This window comes from Xenopus tropicalis, chromosome 2 (genome assembly GCF_000004195.4).
Source record: "Xenopus tropicalis strain Nigerian chromosome 2, UCB_Xtro_10.0, whole genome shotgun sequence".
In the NCBI taxonomy this organism is placed as follows: domain Eukaryota; kingdom Metazoa; phylum Chordata; class Amphibia; order Anura; family Pipidae; genus Xenopus; species Xenopus tropicalis.
This window is the reverse complement of record NC_030678.2, coordinates 56,924,531-56,942,377: the sequence shown is the minus strand read 5'-3', so window position 1 is coordinate 56,942,377 and position 17,847 is coordinate 56,924,531. Positions and strand designations below refer to the sequence as shown.

Below are 17,847 nucleotides of genomic sequence, written 5' to 3'. Positions count from 1 at the left end.
CAACAAGTCAATAGACAGATACACCTGCTCTCTAATTATTAGAGAAAAGGTAGAATTATGCAGTTACATATATTAATAGTATATGCCCAACACCTGAAAATTCACAGCCTCTCCATTCCTGCTCCTCTTGCAATTGTAGATTAATTCACTCTTGGCCGAGACCAACTAAAAAGAACAGAACACTTTTACTGAACAGAAGTAAATATGTGGTTTTAAATTAAGGAGCCCCAACAGTTGCATTGTATAAACCTCTTTGCTGGCTAATTTATTTATATAACTCTCACCCTAAAAGTTTTATATGCATATACTGTCTTACTATGCTCCCACATAGTGTTTAACTGCACAAATCAATAGAATAATGCATTGTTACATCAAAAAATCATCTATATACTGTATATGTAAAACAATTAGTTGATGTTCATAATATTTATCCTCAATAGATTAGATTTTGAAACAGTTTTAATACTTTGTTTTGATATTTTTTTTTATCTATATATAAAGCAATAATGAGAATTTAGGTGTGACAGTGCCCATAAAATACACTAGGGTGCATTTTGAGGGAAAAACATTGCATTCTAAACACTGTAGACCAGTGCTGTCCAACTGGCGGCCCGCGGGCCGCATGCGGCACCTGTATGGCACAAACAGGCAGCATATGGCAGGTAGAGTATGGCAGACACAGGCATCATAGAGCAGGCAGAGTATGGCACACACAGGCAGCATATGGCAGACAGGCATCATGGGGCAGGCAGAGTATGGCACACACAGGTAGCGTAGGGCAGGCAGAGTGCTTCCTTTGTGTGTCATACTCTTTCTACCCTATGCTGCCTGTGGGAGGTGAACCTGGCAGGGGTTTGTTCTGGGAGTTTGTTAGCAGTTGGAAATAGCCATTAAATGGTCCCTAAGGTGTGTAATTATGTACTGGGGGTTGCTGTGCTATCCACAGGGGAGGAGAAGTCATATGGATTTTAGGGTGTGTCCTAATATGACATAATATAATTCTTTCACATATGAATGATGGTTGATATCCCTGCAGTGAAGACCAAGCATTTGGGTTTTTGCTGCACTACCACCATTGTGATAAAATGGGTGTGGTTTGAAGTGGGTGTGGTTTAAAGGGGGGAGTGGCTTCCATTAGTGGCCCTCCACCATGTATGCGCGAGAAATTCCGGCCCTCGGCACCGCAGAAGTTGGACAGCACTGCTGTAGACCACTGCCTTTGCTTACAGATTAAGTAATCATGTAGTTTAAGAATGCAATTAAAACCAACCAGTATGCTCTTGTACTTTTGGTGTGGAGAAAAGAGGAAACCCTAAAAAGAGTAAAGACATTAAATGAAAACATGCATTTCCAGAAACTTATGATGTGTTTACTCCACCCAGCCTGCAGCTTCTGCATGTTCAAAGCATATAAGGCAGAAGGCAGGCTAACCTGGGCTTCTTATCCAGTGGGTGCAGTGTGGTGCCTATGCTTGTGCAACCATGGACTGCTCTGCAGTGCTATTAAATGAGTAATATAACCTTTTTAAATATAAGTGGACTCCTTACATCTAATAAAAATTCTAAGTTGAAATAAAGGAAAGTGAAAAAGTAAAATGTGAGTTTAGAAAACCAAGAGCAGGTAACTGTGGGAAGGAATTTGGGTGAAAGTGCATTTATATGCCCCTGTCATGCATAAACATGACAATGACATAAAATGGCAGCAAAGGCATAGTTAAATAGTTAAGCTGGGTTATATCTATACTAACTGTAGATCTTAAAATCCCAATAGCCTTGGATACTATGCTCTGCCATCACAACATCACTCGGAAGGGCTTTCCAGAACCTCACTGTAAGGAACCACCAATGCTGCTTCAAATGAAAGTTCCATTCCACTAATCTAAAGAGGTGCCCTCTGGTGTGCTGGTCAATTTTATGGGATAAAAGATCCCCCACCTCATATTACAAACATACACACAATACACAATTTACAATTGTCTGTATGTTTTAGAGAAACCCAGAGCACTTTGAGGAAACCCACAAAGATAAGAAACTAAATGATCAACCAAGAATGCCCATGCTGAAGGCAGCAGTGCTAACTAAAACGGTTTTCTAGTAAATTAGCTCATATCTTTATATAAACCTATTAACAGGTAACATTTATTTGCCTGCTGTCAGAAACAAACTGCGAGTTCACCTTTCAATTCAGCATGGTTCTTTAGTAGGAGTGCAAGCTTGTCCATTTTTGATTGGAAAACAGACTGAAGATCTTTATGTTCTGATAAGAAGTTTTGCATCGTTTGAAAATTATCCAGATCCTAGAAAAGATGAAATAATCTATCATGATCTTGCTGCATATCATATTTAAGCACTATAATTTATTAAAAATTAATGTTTACCTTTTCTGACAGTGTATCCTCTTCCTCCAGCTGGTAATAAAGCTCTTGTAGCATCTCATCTATCATTAGCAATTCTAGGTCACATATTGGGAAAACTGGGTTTGCTGCATCACATTCTAAAGTAAATCCATCATATGTATCCAAATTCTGTTCTAGTACAGCCCAGTCTGACTGCAGCACCTGTCGTGTGAAGACAATAAAAATAGGTACCACACAATTTTCAAATGTCTCCACAAATTAATAGTTACATAGGATAACTGTAATATTCCAACTATAAGCAGTATTTTGGAAAAACTACACTGAACAGAAATAGTTACATGTTTAAGTTGGTTTAAAAAATAGGACCAAAGTCCTATTTTTTTTCCTTTTTTGTTTTTATTGTTGTATTGTCCTTATGTATGTTGTTAAAATAATAAAAAAGTTAATCTATAAAAAAAAAAATAGGACCAAAGTCCATCAAGTTCAGCCTCTCCAAATGAACTGCAGTGCACATATATACACATACCTATACAGACCTAACTATATTTGCCAATACCTATTTTAATTGTAGATTTTATTATCCCAATAGTAAAATACTATGCTTGTTAAAAAAATCATCCAAGTCCCTCTTAAAAACATTAACAGAATCTGCCACCACAACATCACTAGGATGGGCATTCCACAACCTCACTGCCCTCACCGTGAAAAAACACTTACACTGCTTCAGCTGAAAGAAACTGCACTGCATACTCAAGGTGAGGCCTTACCAGAGACCTATAAAGAGGCAACATTTTGTTTCCACCCCTTGAGTTAATGCCCCCCATAAAACATAAAAAAAATATGTAGTTTGTAATTAAGGACAAATGACTACTAATAGAATAGAAAAGGTCACTTTGTCTCATGACAAGAATTCATTACCTCTTGGATTTTGCTCCCTTCCTCCTTTATCCCTGGTACATGTCTGAATTCAGAAACAAAATTCTGTATCTTATTTCCAAATTGTCTGAGCCAGGCAGATGACACTTTCATGTCTGAAGAATGCATTAAGTCATTACGACACTTTATAACCTAGAAAAAGCATTTAGTTAAAAATAGTTTGTGCTTACTAATTGAGTCATTATGTGGTATCAAAATGTATATTGAAATTTGTGCAGTTGGACATAATCTTCAAAACGAATAGTCAGTATTGAAACTAATCAGTGGCATTTACAAAGGTTTTCGATTCTTGCACAAAGTATACTTAGGTTTTCTTCAGTTACTGTTATTTTAGAAGTAATAGAAAGCCATTAGAATCTACTGAAACCTACATACTAGCATGCATCAGATAATCTAATAAAACATGAATTTTATGCACCATGTTGCAATGAAAACATAATATCCTGGTGCCGGTGGGTGAGCTGATAAGGCAAAACACTGATTCAATGGTTCCAGTTTCCAAGAGAACCAAGAAAATGTGCAATTAAAAACCAATGAATTAAAGTATTAGGGTGAAGACACACGTGGCAATTAGTAGCCGTGTGTGTCTTGGCCCTTAAACAAAAGTGGGAAGCTACTGAGCATGTGGGTGTCACTGACACTCCTACTTACAATTTCAAGGCCTGAATCCTTACTTTTATAGAGATGCTGAAACTTAGGTCTGGTGCTTTAAATTTAGTATGCAAAATACAGCATATGCAAATCCAGCCATATTTGTTTTTAAGGTTTAGTTTTCCTTTAACAGTCTTTAAACACATACATCCCAACAAAGATGCACCCATACCATTTCCAGGTATACCCACCTTTCCAAAAGTTGGCTTCTGGTTGTGGTCCTGCCACAATCAGCCTAAACTGACTTTTGGAGAGGCACAACCCTTTGTAGGCCTTAATCCTTCCCTGCCTGTCCCAAGATGATTGGGAGATAAGCAAACATAGGAGTGTAAATAAGAACAAAAATATAGAAATTCCTACACAGTGCAACTTGCAGCTTCACTGCATTGTTTTTACCTCTCTAACTTTAGACAGGTCAGGCCCTCTAAAGTGGTCACATGTTGTTATCAAATTAAGAAGAGCGGATGCATCACATGCCTCTGGCCTTTTCTTGTCTGTGCATCCCCGTGGCATATATGCCTATAATATAAAAGAACATAACATAAATAAATGGAAGCCCCAAAAAAACAGCACCTTAGTAGAAATGGGCAACCTATCTAGACTTTCAGTCTTTAATATAAAATTGGGCTCAGATAACAAATATGAACAGCTCTATAAAGAATTTTGCTTTACTATGTAACACTATTACACTAGTGGCATATAGGTCCTCATTAGTTACGTACAGGACGACAAAATGTAGATCCACATGCAATTCTAACCCACCCGCTCCAAACCAGCAACAAACCTGGCAAGACACGTGTATTTATAGACCTGCGCCCGGCCCATCTTTGACATCACAAAGGAGGTGGAAGTTCCCCCCCCAATATCATTTAGCAAAGGCCCATCCTGTGCGTTAGAGTCAAGTGTGGACCATACTCTATAAACATTCTAGCTGGACATAGCCGATTTTTACAGCCAAAAAAGGGGTTATGTGTATTTTCCTACCTTTGCTACTTCCCAGTAATGTCCAGACCACAATGATGGATCACAGTTGCCCCAGTGTATTTCTCCATTTCTGTTGGTATGGTGCTCCAAAATATGCTTTTTCCATTCCGCACAAACTAAACACCCAGGATTGAACTTGCAATTAAAAAAAAGGTTAATTTATGAGAGAACAATTTTTTTTTTTACTTTTATGATAATGTAACAGCTATGCCATATACGATATACATATCTCAGAAGATTCAAATAAAGCTGCAAGGGGTGGTTTGCTCAGAAGTGGAATAAGGGTGGCCATACAGAGGCTGATTTAAGACACCCATTCAGACTGAGTTGGCAGCTTTACTACCTATGAATGAGGCCCTCTGATGGGCCTCCCCTACCGATAAGTAGCTGAAAATCAACCAGATATTGATTGCGTGGGTTTAAAAATTCTGTCAGGACAAGAACCATATCCACTTGTTGATGTGGTTCTCACACTGATGGCCTACATACCCTTTAGGAAATCTCCATCTCCAAGGCATCGCCCAACTGTTTTCCCACGCTGTCTGGCTCAGTCCCCAATTCGCTTCCACATCGTGAACTTTTTTTTACTGAAGCCAGAAGGACTGTGCGCTGTATATGCTGAATATTCATATTTGTTTTGGGTTTTTTTTTACAAATGCTGATTCAATTATTTTACAGCTGGAGAGGTAGGTGAGCAACATGTTTATATATTTATTTTTCTCTCACCTGGCCCAATTTATTCCTGTCTGGCGTTTTTCTTTTCTTTTTTTTTCCTATGTACAGCTTATATATATTTATAAGTTTACATATTGCAAGGCTAAACTTTGCAATACTGTGCTTTGTGGGAATCATGGAATACATTAAGAAGAAGAATGAAATAGAATATGAAAAGCAAGTGTTTTAGATTGTAAGTTCTATTGGGGAGGGCACTCTTTAGCTCTTTTATCTATGGTATCAGTAAAATAAAAACCCTTCTGACTGACAATGACCAATGAGGAGAGGTGTAACATGCCGCTGTGCCCCAGCCTTACCTGCCTGCCTCTGGCTCTGCACTGACATCTTGCCCTGGGAGGCGGGATCCTGTTGCTGAGGTGTTTGTGGAAGGCAGACATCTCTGAGGCGATGAATTCTTGCAGGGAGTCCTTGAGCAGCAGCAAACACTGTCCTGCTTTCATCCAGTTCTTATACTCCTGGCAATTCAGCCTCAGCAGCAAACCAGCATGTGCCATCTTCCGGGAAGTGCCCGCAGCGCTCACTACATTGCAGGTCTGTAGAGTTTGCTAGGAACCATAAACAAGCTATTCCGGGGCAAAGCGCAGCTAAACCACACCCAAGTGTCTTACTTGCGAGCGATCCGTGTGCTTTCAAATCTGGCCTCAACTACAATTCACAGACTCTATACCGTCCATATTTGCTATCTCTCTTTTCTTCTCTTGTCCGCAAATTTCCCACAGCCCTGTCACGTGATACCGTGTAAGCGCCCAGGTACCTGCTATGTGCCGCCCCCCGGCTTTCTTCTGAGTCCCATTTAGTCCCATTTGTGCACGTCCCTCTGCGTTCTCATTGTTTCATTAGTTCTTCCCACCCCTACCATAGTCATTTTTTTGTCTTTCGAACCTGTCATGATCATCATTATTCCTTTGCTCCGCCCCATGAGTCATTTTTTCCTTCCTTCCCCCTCCTAAAAAGTCTTGTATAAAAAAAGGTTATTGACTCAAGTAATGAAACATAATTTTGCCCCTTTATAGGTCCCTGGTAAGGTCTCACCTTGAGTATGCAGTGCAGTTTTGGGCTCCAGTCCTTAAGAAGGATATTAATGAGCTGGAGAGAGTGCAGAGCGCTTGCGAGGGGACATGATTACTCTGTACAAGTACATTAGAGGGGATTATAGGCAGATAGGGGGTGTTGTGTTTTCCCATAAAAGCAATCAGTGATGCACAGGTCACCCCTTTAGATTAGAGGAATGGAGCTTCCATTTGAAGCAGCGTAGGTGGTTTTTCACGCTGAGGGCAGTGAGGTTGTGAAATGCCCTTCCTAGTGATGTGGTAATGGCAGATTCTGTTAATGCCTTTAAGGGCTCTGGCACACAGGGAGATTAGTCGCCCGTGACAAATCTCCCGTGTCTTGCGCAAATTCACTGAAATCGTGCTGTCGCGTATGCCATCCCACTGGCGATTTACATCTTTGCCGGTGGGATGGCAATCCTGGGAGATTAGTCGCCCACGAACAGGGAGTTTTGTCGCGGGCAACTAATCTCCCCGTGTGCCAGAGCACTAAGAGGGGCCTGGATAAGTTCTTGAACAAGCATAGTATCCAAGGCTATTGTGATACTAATATCTACAGTTAGTATTAATGATTGTATATATAGTTTATGTATGTGATAGTGTACATTGGTAAGTATAGGTTTGTGTGCTGGGTTTACTTGGAAGAGTTGAACTTGATGGACTCTGGTCTTTTTTCAACCCTATGTAACTATATTCTTCTTTACCCCCTTCCATGATTCTGTCTTTTCTCCTTTCTTCTGCATCCCCATGACCAGGGGCAAAATGTAACGCAACAATTTAAAAGCAAGTTCATTACTGGTAAATTTGTAATACCAGCCCTAAGCAGGTTTTTTACCAGCTAGGCCAGCAAGTACCATTTGGATGGGGTCCCTACATTTGGTACATAGCAAGATATGTTATAGAAAAAATTAATGCTTCAGTCTTAAATCATTAAAATAAAACAGTCTTCTAGAATAACTTCTAGAATTTGCTGTACACCACTCAATAAACCTTAGTCCCAAACCCTTTGCATGCTGGAGAGCAACACCATGAATGCAAGCCACTCACAGAGCCTCTTTGGTGATTCAGGTGCAGCACCTCAGACCCACAGGAAGAGCATCTATATGAAATAAAGTTACCTTTTAACCTCAATATTATTATTATTATTATTAACATTTATTTATAAAGCGCCAACATATTCCGCAGACGCGACTTAGAAGCTCTGGGTTGAGATTAGGAGAGGAAAGATAGATCTGGGTATCGTCAGCATAGAGGTGGTACTGAAAGCCAAAAGAATTGATTAATTTGCCAAGTGAGGAGGTATAGAGAGAAAATAGTAAGGGGCCCAGGACAGAGCCTTGAGGAACCCCGACAGAAAGAGGCAAGGGAGAAGATGATTCCCCATTGTAAGAGACACTGAAGGATCAATCTGAGAGATAAGATGAAAACCAGGATAAGGCAGTGTCACGAAGGCCAAGAGAGCGGAGAGTCTGGAGGAGAAGAGGGTGATGATCCACAGTGTCAAAAGCAGCTGAGAGATCAAGAAGTATTAGTAGTGAGTAGTGTTTTTTGGCTTTAGCCGAAAGGAGATCATTTGTTAGTCGGGTTAGAGCAGTTTCGGTGGAGGGTTGTCTAAAACCAGATTGTAGGGGATCCAGGAGGTTATTGTCAGAGAGGAATAGCGTCAGTCGGTTGTAAACTAGGCGCTCAAGCAGTTTGGAGATGAAAGGGAGCAGAGAGATAGGTCGGAGGTTAGTAGGATTGGAGGGATTCAGAATAGGGGTTACGTGCATGTTTCAGTTGGGAGGGAAAGATTCCACTAGAGAGCGAGAAATTGAATAGATGAGTTAAGGCTTTGATAAGACAGGGGTTGGCATTACGTAAAAGTTTGGTAGGAATGGGATCAAGTGGACAGGTAGTAAGGTGAGAGGAAGACAACAGTTTTGAGACTTCCTCTTCAGTCACTGGGGAGAAGGCGCCAAGAAGAGACTGGGTACCATGTAGGGAGGGAGGGGAATGGTTATGGGGATTAAGTTGTGCAATGTCACTTCGGATGGTGTCAATTTTATTTTTAAAGTGCTCTGCAATAGCTTGAGCAGTGACTGAAGCACACGGAGGGGGCGGAGGAGGGGACAGCAGAGAGTTAAAGGTAGAGAAGAGTTGTGCAGGTTTTTTAGAGAGGGAGTAAATGAGTGCAGTGAAGTAGATTTGTTTAGTTTGGCAGAGGGTGGTGTTACATAGTTACATAGGGTTGAAAAAAGACCAGTGTCCATCAAGTTCAACCCATCCAAGTAAACCCAGCACACCTAACCCACACCTACCAATCTATACACTCACATACATAAACTATAAATACAACCACTAGTACTAACTGTAGATATTAGTATCACAATAGCCTTGGATATTCTGATTGATCAAGAACTCATCCAGGCCCCTCTTAAAGGCATTAACAGAATCTGCCATTACCACATCACTAGGAAGGGCATTCCACAACCTCACTGCCCTCACCGTGAAAAACCACCTACGCTGCTTCAAATGGAAGCTCCGTTCCTCTAATCTAAAGGGGTGACCTCTGGTGCGTTGATTGTTTTTATGGGAAAAAAGAACATCCCCCAACTGCCTATAATCCCCTCTAATGTACTTGTACAGAGTAATCATGTCCCCTCGCAAGCGCCTCTTTTCCAGAGAAAACAACCTCAACCTCGACAGTCTCACCTCATAGTTTAAAACTTCCATCCCCTTAACCAGTTTAGTTGCACGTCTCTGCACTTTCTCCAGCTCATTAATATCCTTCTTAAGGACTGGAGCCCAAAACTGCACTGCATACTCAAGGTGAGGCCTTACCAGGGACCTATAAAGGGGCAAAATTATGTTCTCATCCCTTGAGTCAATGCCCTTTTTTATACAAGACAGCACTTTATTTGCTTTAGTAGCCACAGAATGACACTGCCTGGCATTAGACAACTTGTTATCAACAAAAACCCCTAGATCCTTCTCCATTAAGGATACCCCCAACACACTACCATTCAGTAGATAGTTTGCGTTTATATTATTTCTACCAAAATGCATAACTTTGCACTTATCAACATTGACCTCATTTTCCAGTTTGCTGCCCAGTTATCTAATTTTGTCAAATCGCTCTGCAAAGCGGCAGCATCCTGCATGGAACTTATAGTTTTGCACAATTTTGTGTCATCAGCAAAAATAGAAACAGTACTGTCTATGCCCACCTCCAGGTCATTAATAAACAAGTTAAAAAGCAAAGGACCAAGGACTGACCCCTGCGGTACTCCACTAACCACACTGGTCCAATTAGAAAGTGTTCCATTTACAACCACTCTTTGTACTCTATCCTTCAGCCAGTTCTCTATCCAATTACAAATATTATGTTCTAGGCCAATATTCCTTAATTTGACCATTAACCTTCTGTGAGGTACTGTATCAAACGCTTTAGCAAAGTCCAAGTAGATGACATCCACTGCCATTCCAGCATCAAGGTTCCTACTCACCTCCTCATAAAAGGCGACTAAATTAGTCTGGCAAGATCTGTTACGCATAAAACCATGCTGGCACAAACTAATAGTATTGTGAACTGCAATGTATTCAAGTACCCTATCCCTTATTACCCCTTCCAAAAGTTTTTCTACTACTGATGTCAGACTAACAGGCCTATAGTTTTCAGGCTTAGAACGGGATCCCTTTTTAAATAACGGCACCACATTAGCAATCCGCCAGTCTCTCGGCACCATGCCAGACCTCAATGAATCCTGAAAAATTAAGTGAAGAGGTTTGGCAATCACAGCGCTCAGCTCATTTAATACCCTGGAATGAATCCCATCCGGCCCTGGACCTTTGTTTACCTTTACATGTTCAAGTCTCTTTTGAATTTCCTCCTGAGTGACCCATGCGTCAGTAGCTAAATTACTAGAACTGGGCATATTACAAGGGAAGCCTTCATTATCTGGCTCCTCAGATGTATAGACAGATGAAAAATAAGAGTTCAAAATTTCAGCTTTTTCCCCGTTCTCATCAACCAACTTACCCCCCCGTGATAATAAGGTTCCCACCCCTTCTTGCTTCATTTTTTTACTATTCACATAATTAAAAAATAATTTTGGATTCTTTTTACTCCTAGCTGCAATATCCCTTCCCATTTCTATTTTAGCTTGCTTGATAGCTTTTTTGCATGCTTTATTTGTTTCCTGTTGTAGGAGAGCAGAGCAGATTTGTAGCTGCAGAAATCTGACTCTGACCTTGATTTGCGCCAGCGGTGCTCAAGTGTACGGAACTGTTTTTGGAGGGATTTGGTATGAGCAGTGTGCCAGGGTTGGAGTGGTTGGGCCTCATGGGTTTTGTCTTGGCAGGAGCAAGCTCATTAAGGGCAGTGGCGAATGTGCTGTAGTAGACAGAGGTAGCCTGATTAGGACAAGAGACAGTAAGGATGTTAGAATGAAGAGAGTCAAAGGAAGAAGAGAGGTGTGACGTGTTTAGGGATTGCAGGTCTCGGTATGTGCATGTTTGGGGGACAGCAGAGGGTGTAGAGGGAGTCAGCAAGAGTTGAAATGTGAGCAGATTGTGATCAGAGAGGGGGAAAGGGGAGTTAGTGAAGTTTGAGATAGAACAAACTTTTGTAAATATAAGATCCAGGGAGTTTCCATTGGAGTGAGAGGGGAAGTCAGAGCACAGAGATAACCCAAAGGACGATGTTAGTGAAAGGAGTTTAGAGGTAGCAGGGGCATTAGTATTGTTAACAGGTATGTTAAAGTCACCTAGTACAATGGATGGGGAGTCAGAGGAAAGGAAGTAAGAAAGCCAGGCAGAAAAGTTGTCAAAGAATTATGAGGTCGGTCCAGGAGGTCGGTATATGACCGCAATGCGAAGCGAAGCAGGGGAGAAGAGCCTAATAGAGTGAACCTCAAATGAGGAAAATGAAAGAAGGAGGAGGTGGAAGGACTTTAAATGAATAGCGGGGGGCAGAGGAGTCCTACCCCACCCCCTGCCCTGTTTCCAGGTCTGGGAGTGTGAGTAAGGTGTAGCCCCCCAAAGGACAGAGCAGCAGGTGAGGCAGTGTCAGTAGGGGATAGGGGTAAGGGTTCTGTACTTTAAAGGGGTACAGGGTGAGTTTGGTGAATGTGTCCCTAACAGAACAGGGATGGGGAAAGGGCCAGGGTTGGGGGAAATGTCACCAGCAGCAAGTAACAGGAAGGAGAGGAATGCAAGGTGAGAGCAGGATTTGTATGTTTTTGTTTTATGTGAGGAGAGTTAACTGGGGTTATGGAGCAGAGCAATTTAAAGACTTCATGTGCTGAGTGGGAAGGAGAGGAGAGTAGAGAGGCAGTGATTGTTATACCTTTTGTATATTATTATACCTTTCTGACTGGATGGAAGATGTGGCTGGAGATGTTTTAAGAAACATGAAATTGCAAAGAGGAGGAAAGCAGGATAAAACATTTTGGGATAGGAAATAAACTACCAGGAACAAGCAAAGTTGTTTTCTTGCGATTCCATGTTGTTTAGCATTGATTGAAGATAGTTTGGAGCCTTGTCAATTGCCTTGTTAAACTGCCATTTTCCTTCTTCCTAGCACTTGTGAAATGTTGGCACTTAGGAAATGGTAGCACTAGTGCCTGCTCCTAACCCTAGTGCCATCCCTATGGCTGCATCTGAATTTATATGCAGTTGATTGGGGAAAGCCAGAACCTGATTGACTAATTCATCAATTAAACAATCAGGGATCAAAGTAAATAGGCTGTGTGGGGAGGGGGAGACTTTTACAATCACCAGAATCACGTTTTGGGGCTATAAAAATATCTCTTGCTCACTGAGGAGTGGACACAGATGTGAGTTTGACACAGCTATCACAAGTACTAAATCAAGGTAGGCCTAACAGAAAAAGTTATTGGCATAGCAGATACACAGATGAGAATTACCATTAATAAGGAGCCTGCAATATAGTGGCTTATATAGCAGGAGCAATGGTGTGCGTATCTATTAGGTGCAGAATGACATAGCAAGAGATGGTTTGTTTTGCATGTTCCATTTGCTTCACGAGCACGCATTCTTTCTCCTTGCAGTTTTGATGTTATAACGATGAACTCTCACCCTGGAGCAGTCACTTTTATCCTTTATAGCAGGGGTCCCCAAACTTTCTTACTCGTGAGGCAAGTCAAATGTAAAAAGACTTGGAGAGCAACACAAGCATCATATAAGTTCATGGAGGTGCCAAAAAAGTGCTAAGATTGGCTATTAGGCAGCCTCTATGCACACTATCAGCTTAAAGGATGGCTTTATTTGGTAGCAAATCATGTTTTTATTCAGCCAAAACTTGCCACCAAGTCAGGAATTGAAAAATAACTACCAGGTTTGGGGGCACTGTGAGCAACACCCAAGGGGTTGGCGAGCAACATGTTGCTCACGAGCCACTGGTTGGGGATCATTGCTTTACAGGGTAACTACAGTCAAGTATATCTGGATTGAGATTCAACCCTGACCTCTCTCAAAGTGGCCTTTTTACGATCTATTACATCTGCCAGAACTACAGGAGAGATTGAGGATTCTAATGATATATATATATATATTTTTTTTTTTTTTTTTTTTACAACATGATCCTCAGAGCAGATAACATTTTTTGTGTGTCTGTATTCCATAAAATTCAGGGGATTGTACTTATTCCTAATTTCCACAGAAATTAGAAGAAAATGCACACACTAAGGGGCACATTTATGAATGCTTTAGCGTTCATAGATGTGCCCCCTAGTTGTTAGGTGTCAGAACTGCTACTCTTTTCCAATCGCTTTGAAGGTTTGGAAAAGACTCTTTCCACCCAAGTACAATTGCCCAATGGATTCAAATTAAGTTAATACTCAGCTGGCCTATGCAAGACAGAGCACCTCTGCTTAACAAAATTAAGGCACATTCCACTAGGGCAAAGTATGATAGGCTTTTCCATTGTCAGCACAACAACTATCACAAACAGAAATCCAAAGTAACTCTGGAGTGGCTCAATAAAAGGCAAATGTCCTGCAATGACCTAGACATAGCCTTGATTTCAATCCAGCAGAGAATTTGTGGCACTATTAGAATTAAAGCTGCACACGCTTCTTGCTACTCACATGGAGAAAATCTAATTTCGTGTTGCTCCCAGCTGTTCATGTTACACTAAATTCCATATTTTGCCCATCATGCAGTGTCTAGTGTAGATACTTAAAGAGGAGCAGTCCAAAGCCTATTAAAGGGGTTGTTCAACATTGAGTTAACTTTTAGTATGATGTAGAGAGTAAAATTCTGAGACACTTTGCAATTGGTCTTCATTTTTTATTGCTTGTAGTTTCTTTCCCGTTTGGCATTTCAGCAGCTATTTGGCTGCTAGGATCCAAATTACCTTAGCAACCAGGGTGTGGTTTGAATGAAAGACTGATATGAATAGGAGAGGACTTAAAAATAAGTACTAAAAATTAGCAATAACAATTAAACTGTAGCTTCACAGAGCAATAGTCTTTTGGCTGTGGGGGGGGGGTGTGACTTTTGAAATCTGCAGAGTTAGAACAAGGTGGTAAATAATTCAAAAACTTTAAATAATAAATACAAATTAAAAAGTTACGTAGGCTTGGCCATTCTACAACATAATAAAAGTTAACTAAAAGGTGAACCACCCCTTTATACTAGCTTTACAGGGCACAAAACAATATGATTTTAACAGTGTCTACTGCAGGGATCCCCAACCTCTTATGCCAGTGAGCAACATTCAAGTGGAAAAAGTTTTGGAGAGCAACACAAGCATAAAAAAGTTCCTGGAGGTGCCAATGAAAGCTATAGTTGGCTATTTGATAGCACCTATGTTGAATAAAAGCCTACAGAATGCTCTATTTGGCAATTACACTGTTTTTATGCAAACAAAACTTGCCTCCTAATTCAAAAAATAAGCATCTGCTTTGAGGCCACTGGAAGCAACATATTGCTCCTGAGCCACTGGTTGGGGATCACTGGATAAGTGAATCCCAATAAAATTAAAGTATTGCACCAGTCTTGCACAATGGTGCAAGTCTTGCACAAAGTCTAGGCAATGGTGACAAAAATACTTATTACAGCATGAAGGATACTAGAATATGCTATGGGCATCTTGTGGACTAAAGAAGGCATCATTGAATTACATTACTCTAAAGATAAATATATTTGTATTTGGCTTAAACCTTGAGAGAGCTTCAACAGCTTTCTCCAGAAGAACCATGTGTAGCTTTCTCACCATGTTTGATCCATTTCCTTGATGTAACAAATATAGGCCTGAATTTACTGGTAATCTGTCTTGCCTTTTTGGGTACATAGGACCTGGTTATCAAATTATTAGCATCACTAATTGTCATCAATAATAAAAAGTTAGAAAAGGCAAACATGGAATAGTAGTATCCCCCTTTCTATGGCCATAGAACACCATAGCTTTACCTAGTTTATTAAATATTGCTTTTTAGGACATGTTCACAACATGCCTAAAACACTCATGTTAGAACTTTAAGCAGTCGTATTAAAATACAGTTTCATTATAAAGTTTGTCACAGTTTTACAGTATTCAAAATGACAAATTATTCTTTTAAAAAAAATCTTACACCAAAGTAAACACATTTACATAAACAAAACAGTTTGGCATTTTAATAATCCTCTTAGTATAAAACAGAATATTAAATCTGCTCCTTTGAAACTGGATACTTGCAAGTCTTCAATTTTGCTTGAAATGTGTTTGTAATAAAACACACTATACAACAAGAGAACTATACAAAAAATTAAGTTTTTGAACAATTTATATATATATATTTATAGATATATATATAGATGAAGTGCATCTGAGAAAATATCTGCCAGTTTTTCTTTTAAATAAAAATATCCAAAGGCAAATTGTCTCTTGTTAATCCATAGTTAGAGTCTGAGGAAAAACTTTGCAAACTGCGAAATAGTGTTCAGGGTCGACCACCGGGAGGCAATGTGAGATTGGCCATTAAATCTCGTACTGCAGCAAATATTGTACATTCACCTACAAAAGAGAGAAAATTAGACTATAGAAACCACATTATTTCATTTTACATTTCACATTGCTGAGGAACAAAGGCAAAATTGTATCTCATTTGCATTTGTCTAAAGAAAACACTACTCGAACACTGTAGAGTCTACTATTGACTTGCATACCGGTATCTATCTATACACTTTTACATTAAGGTGAAATAAGGCAATGCTGTTATTATTATTAACATGTATTTAAAAAGCACCAACATATTCCCCAGCGCTGTACAATAAATGGGTTTATACATTGGACATGCATAATTACATATAAAGCGAACAATAACCAATACAAGAAGTGGAGAGGACCCTGCCCATAAGGATATGGGGTTGAGACACAAGGTTTGGGAATTGGCAAGATCAAAATTAACCAAAAGATGTAGCACAGGGTAATAGTTTTAGCAACCTCCTGAGGTTGTGCTAAAAGGAAGGTAATCTTCTCTAAACAAATGCGTCTTTTAGAGATCTTTTAAAGGCAGAAAGATTGGGAGGAAGTCTGAGACTGTGAAAGCAAATTCCAGAGAAGGGGGGCAGTCCTTGCAAAGTCTTGAATGAGAGTGTGTGAGGAGGTAATAAGAGAGGAGCTGAGGAGCAGGTCAGTAGAATAGTGTAACATGCAGGTTGGTTGGTATCTAGAGATAAGTTCAGTTTGAATTTTATTCTGGATGGTAGTGGAAGCCAGTGCAGGGATTGGCAGAGTGGCATGGCAGAGGAGAAGCAATTGCAGAGGTGTATGAGCCTGGCACCAGAATACATTACGGAGCGGAGATGGTGTCAATTTTGTTTTTAAAGTGCTCTACAATATCTTGAGCAGTGACTGAAGTACAAAGAGGGGGTGGGGAAGGGGACAGCAAAGAGTTAAAGGTAGAGAAAAGTTGCAGGTTTTTTTTTTTTTTTTTTTTTTTTGAGAGGGAGTTAATGACTACAGTGAAGTAGGGTTGTTTAGCTTGGCAGAGGGTAGTATTATAAGAGAGCAGCTGAAGTCCGATTTTGACCAGGATTTGCGACAGCAACGTGCAAGTTACATAAATGTCTTTGGAGGGCTTTGGTATGAGCAGTGCTTTGTCTTGAAAGGAGCAAGCTCATTAAGGGCAGTGGTGAGTGTACTGTAGCAGACAGAAGAAGCCTGATTAGGACAGGAGACGGTTGAGATATTAGAGTAGAGAGTCAAATAAAAAAAGAGAGATGTGACATGTCTAGGGATTGCAAGTCACGTTATGTGTATGTTTGAGGGACTGCAGCAGGTATGGAGGGAGTTAGAGAGTTGAAATGTGAGCAGATTGTGGTCAGAGAGGAGAAAAGGGGAGTTAGTAAAGTTTGAGATTGAATAGCTAAATCAATCTCAAATGGGTGGAATGCCTAAAAATACATTAGAAAAACCAAGTTACCTGGCCGTGGTGGATTCATCTCAGCAAACCTTTTCAGAATATTGCTAACTGTTAAGGGAGCCGTTACTGAAGAGTTCTGCTGCCGAGGGATTTCTGCTTGCTGGGTTGTTCCTGATGCCATATCATAAATAATAGGAACAATAATACTGAAAGCATCTGTTGGAGCTGAAGTCTTTTGAGTTAGCTGAAGCTGTGGACACAAAGCAAAAGGTTTTAACAGATCAGCCTTTTGAATAAATAGGCACAGGTAGTTGATTAAATTATAAGGTGCTTTTAAACTATATCCCTATAGACTGCTTAAATATGCACAATATGACTTGCTGTGCTGTGGCTAAGGTGTCGTTTATAGGTCAGTACTCAGGTTAGCTATTTATAAAGAACTGCAAAAATAGTGGAATCTTTGGGATTAAAGGACAAGGAAAGTCTAAGTCACTTGGGGGTGCCAAAATGTTAGGCATCCCCAAGTGACTTAAATCGCTTACCTTGTACCCCGGGCTGGTGCCCCTGTTAGGAGAAAACAGCACCAGCCTGGGGTACCTGTAGCGAGCGCTTCTTCCTTCCTATTCGTGCTGCTGGCAAATGTCCGGGACAGGCGCATGCGCAGTAGAGTGAAACGCTGACTTCTCTGTTCAAAGTTCGGCTTTTCACTCTACTGCGCATGTGCGTGCAGCGAACAAGGAAGCGATCGCTGCTACCCCGGGCTGTTTCTGTTCTCTCCGTACAG

At 40.5% G+C, this 17,847-nt stretch overlaps 2 protein-coding genes across 5 annotated transcripts in view; both read right to left on the bottom strand.

Moving 5' to 3' along the window:
* Nucleotides 1–6,484, bottom strand: part of cxorf38 (chromosome X open reading frame 38) — a 6,813-nt gene extending 329 nt beyond the window's left edge. Inside the window, 7 exon segments of the mRNA NM_001127142.1 lie at nt 1–165; nt 2,176–2,296; nt 2,378–2,557; nt 3,275–3,424; nt 4,340–4,462; nt 4,928–5,062; nt 5,959–6,484. The exon segment at nt 1–165 is cut by the window's left edge and continues 329 nt beyond it. Coding sequence (NP_001120614.1) covers nt 146–165; nt 2,176–2,296; nt 2,378–2,557; nt 3,275–3,424; nt 4,340–4,462; nt 4,928–5,062; nt 5,959–6,156 — 927 coding nt within the window. The 5' untranslated portion in view covers nt 6,157–6,484 and the 3' untranslated portion in view covers nt 1–145.
* An 8,600-nt stretch (nt 6,485–15,084) lies between these two features.
* The window catches only part of med14 (mediator complex subunit 14), a 37,043-nt gene continuing 34,280 nt past the window's right edge, over nt 15,085–17,847 (bottom strand). For all 4 annotated transcript variants that reach the window (XM_004911772.4, XM_002932793.5, XM_004911773.4 and 1 more), the window contains 2 exons: nt 17,124–17,313; nt 15,085–15,712 (listed from right to left, as the gene is read on the bottom strand). In XM_004911772.4, the coding sequence (XP_004911829.1) occupies nt 15,639–15,712; nt 17,124–17,313 (264 nt within the window). In that variant the 3' untranslated portion in view covers nt 15,085–15,638. The remainder of the gene's footprint in view (nt 15,713–17,123; nt 17,314–17,847) is intronic.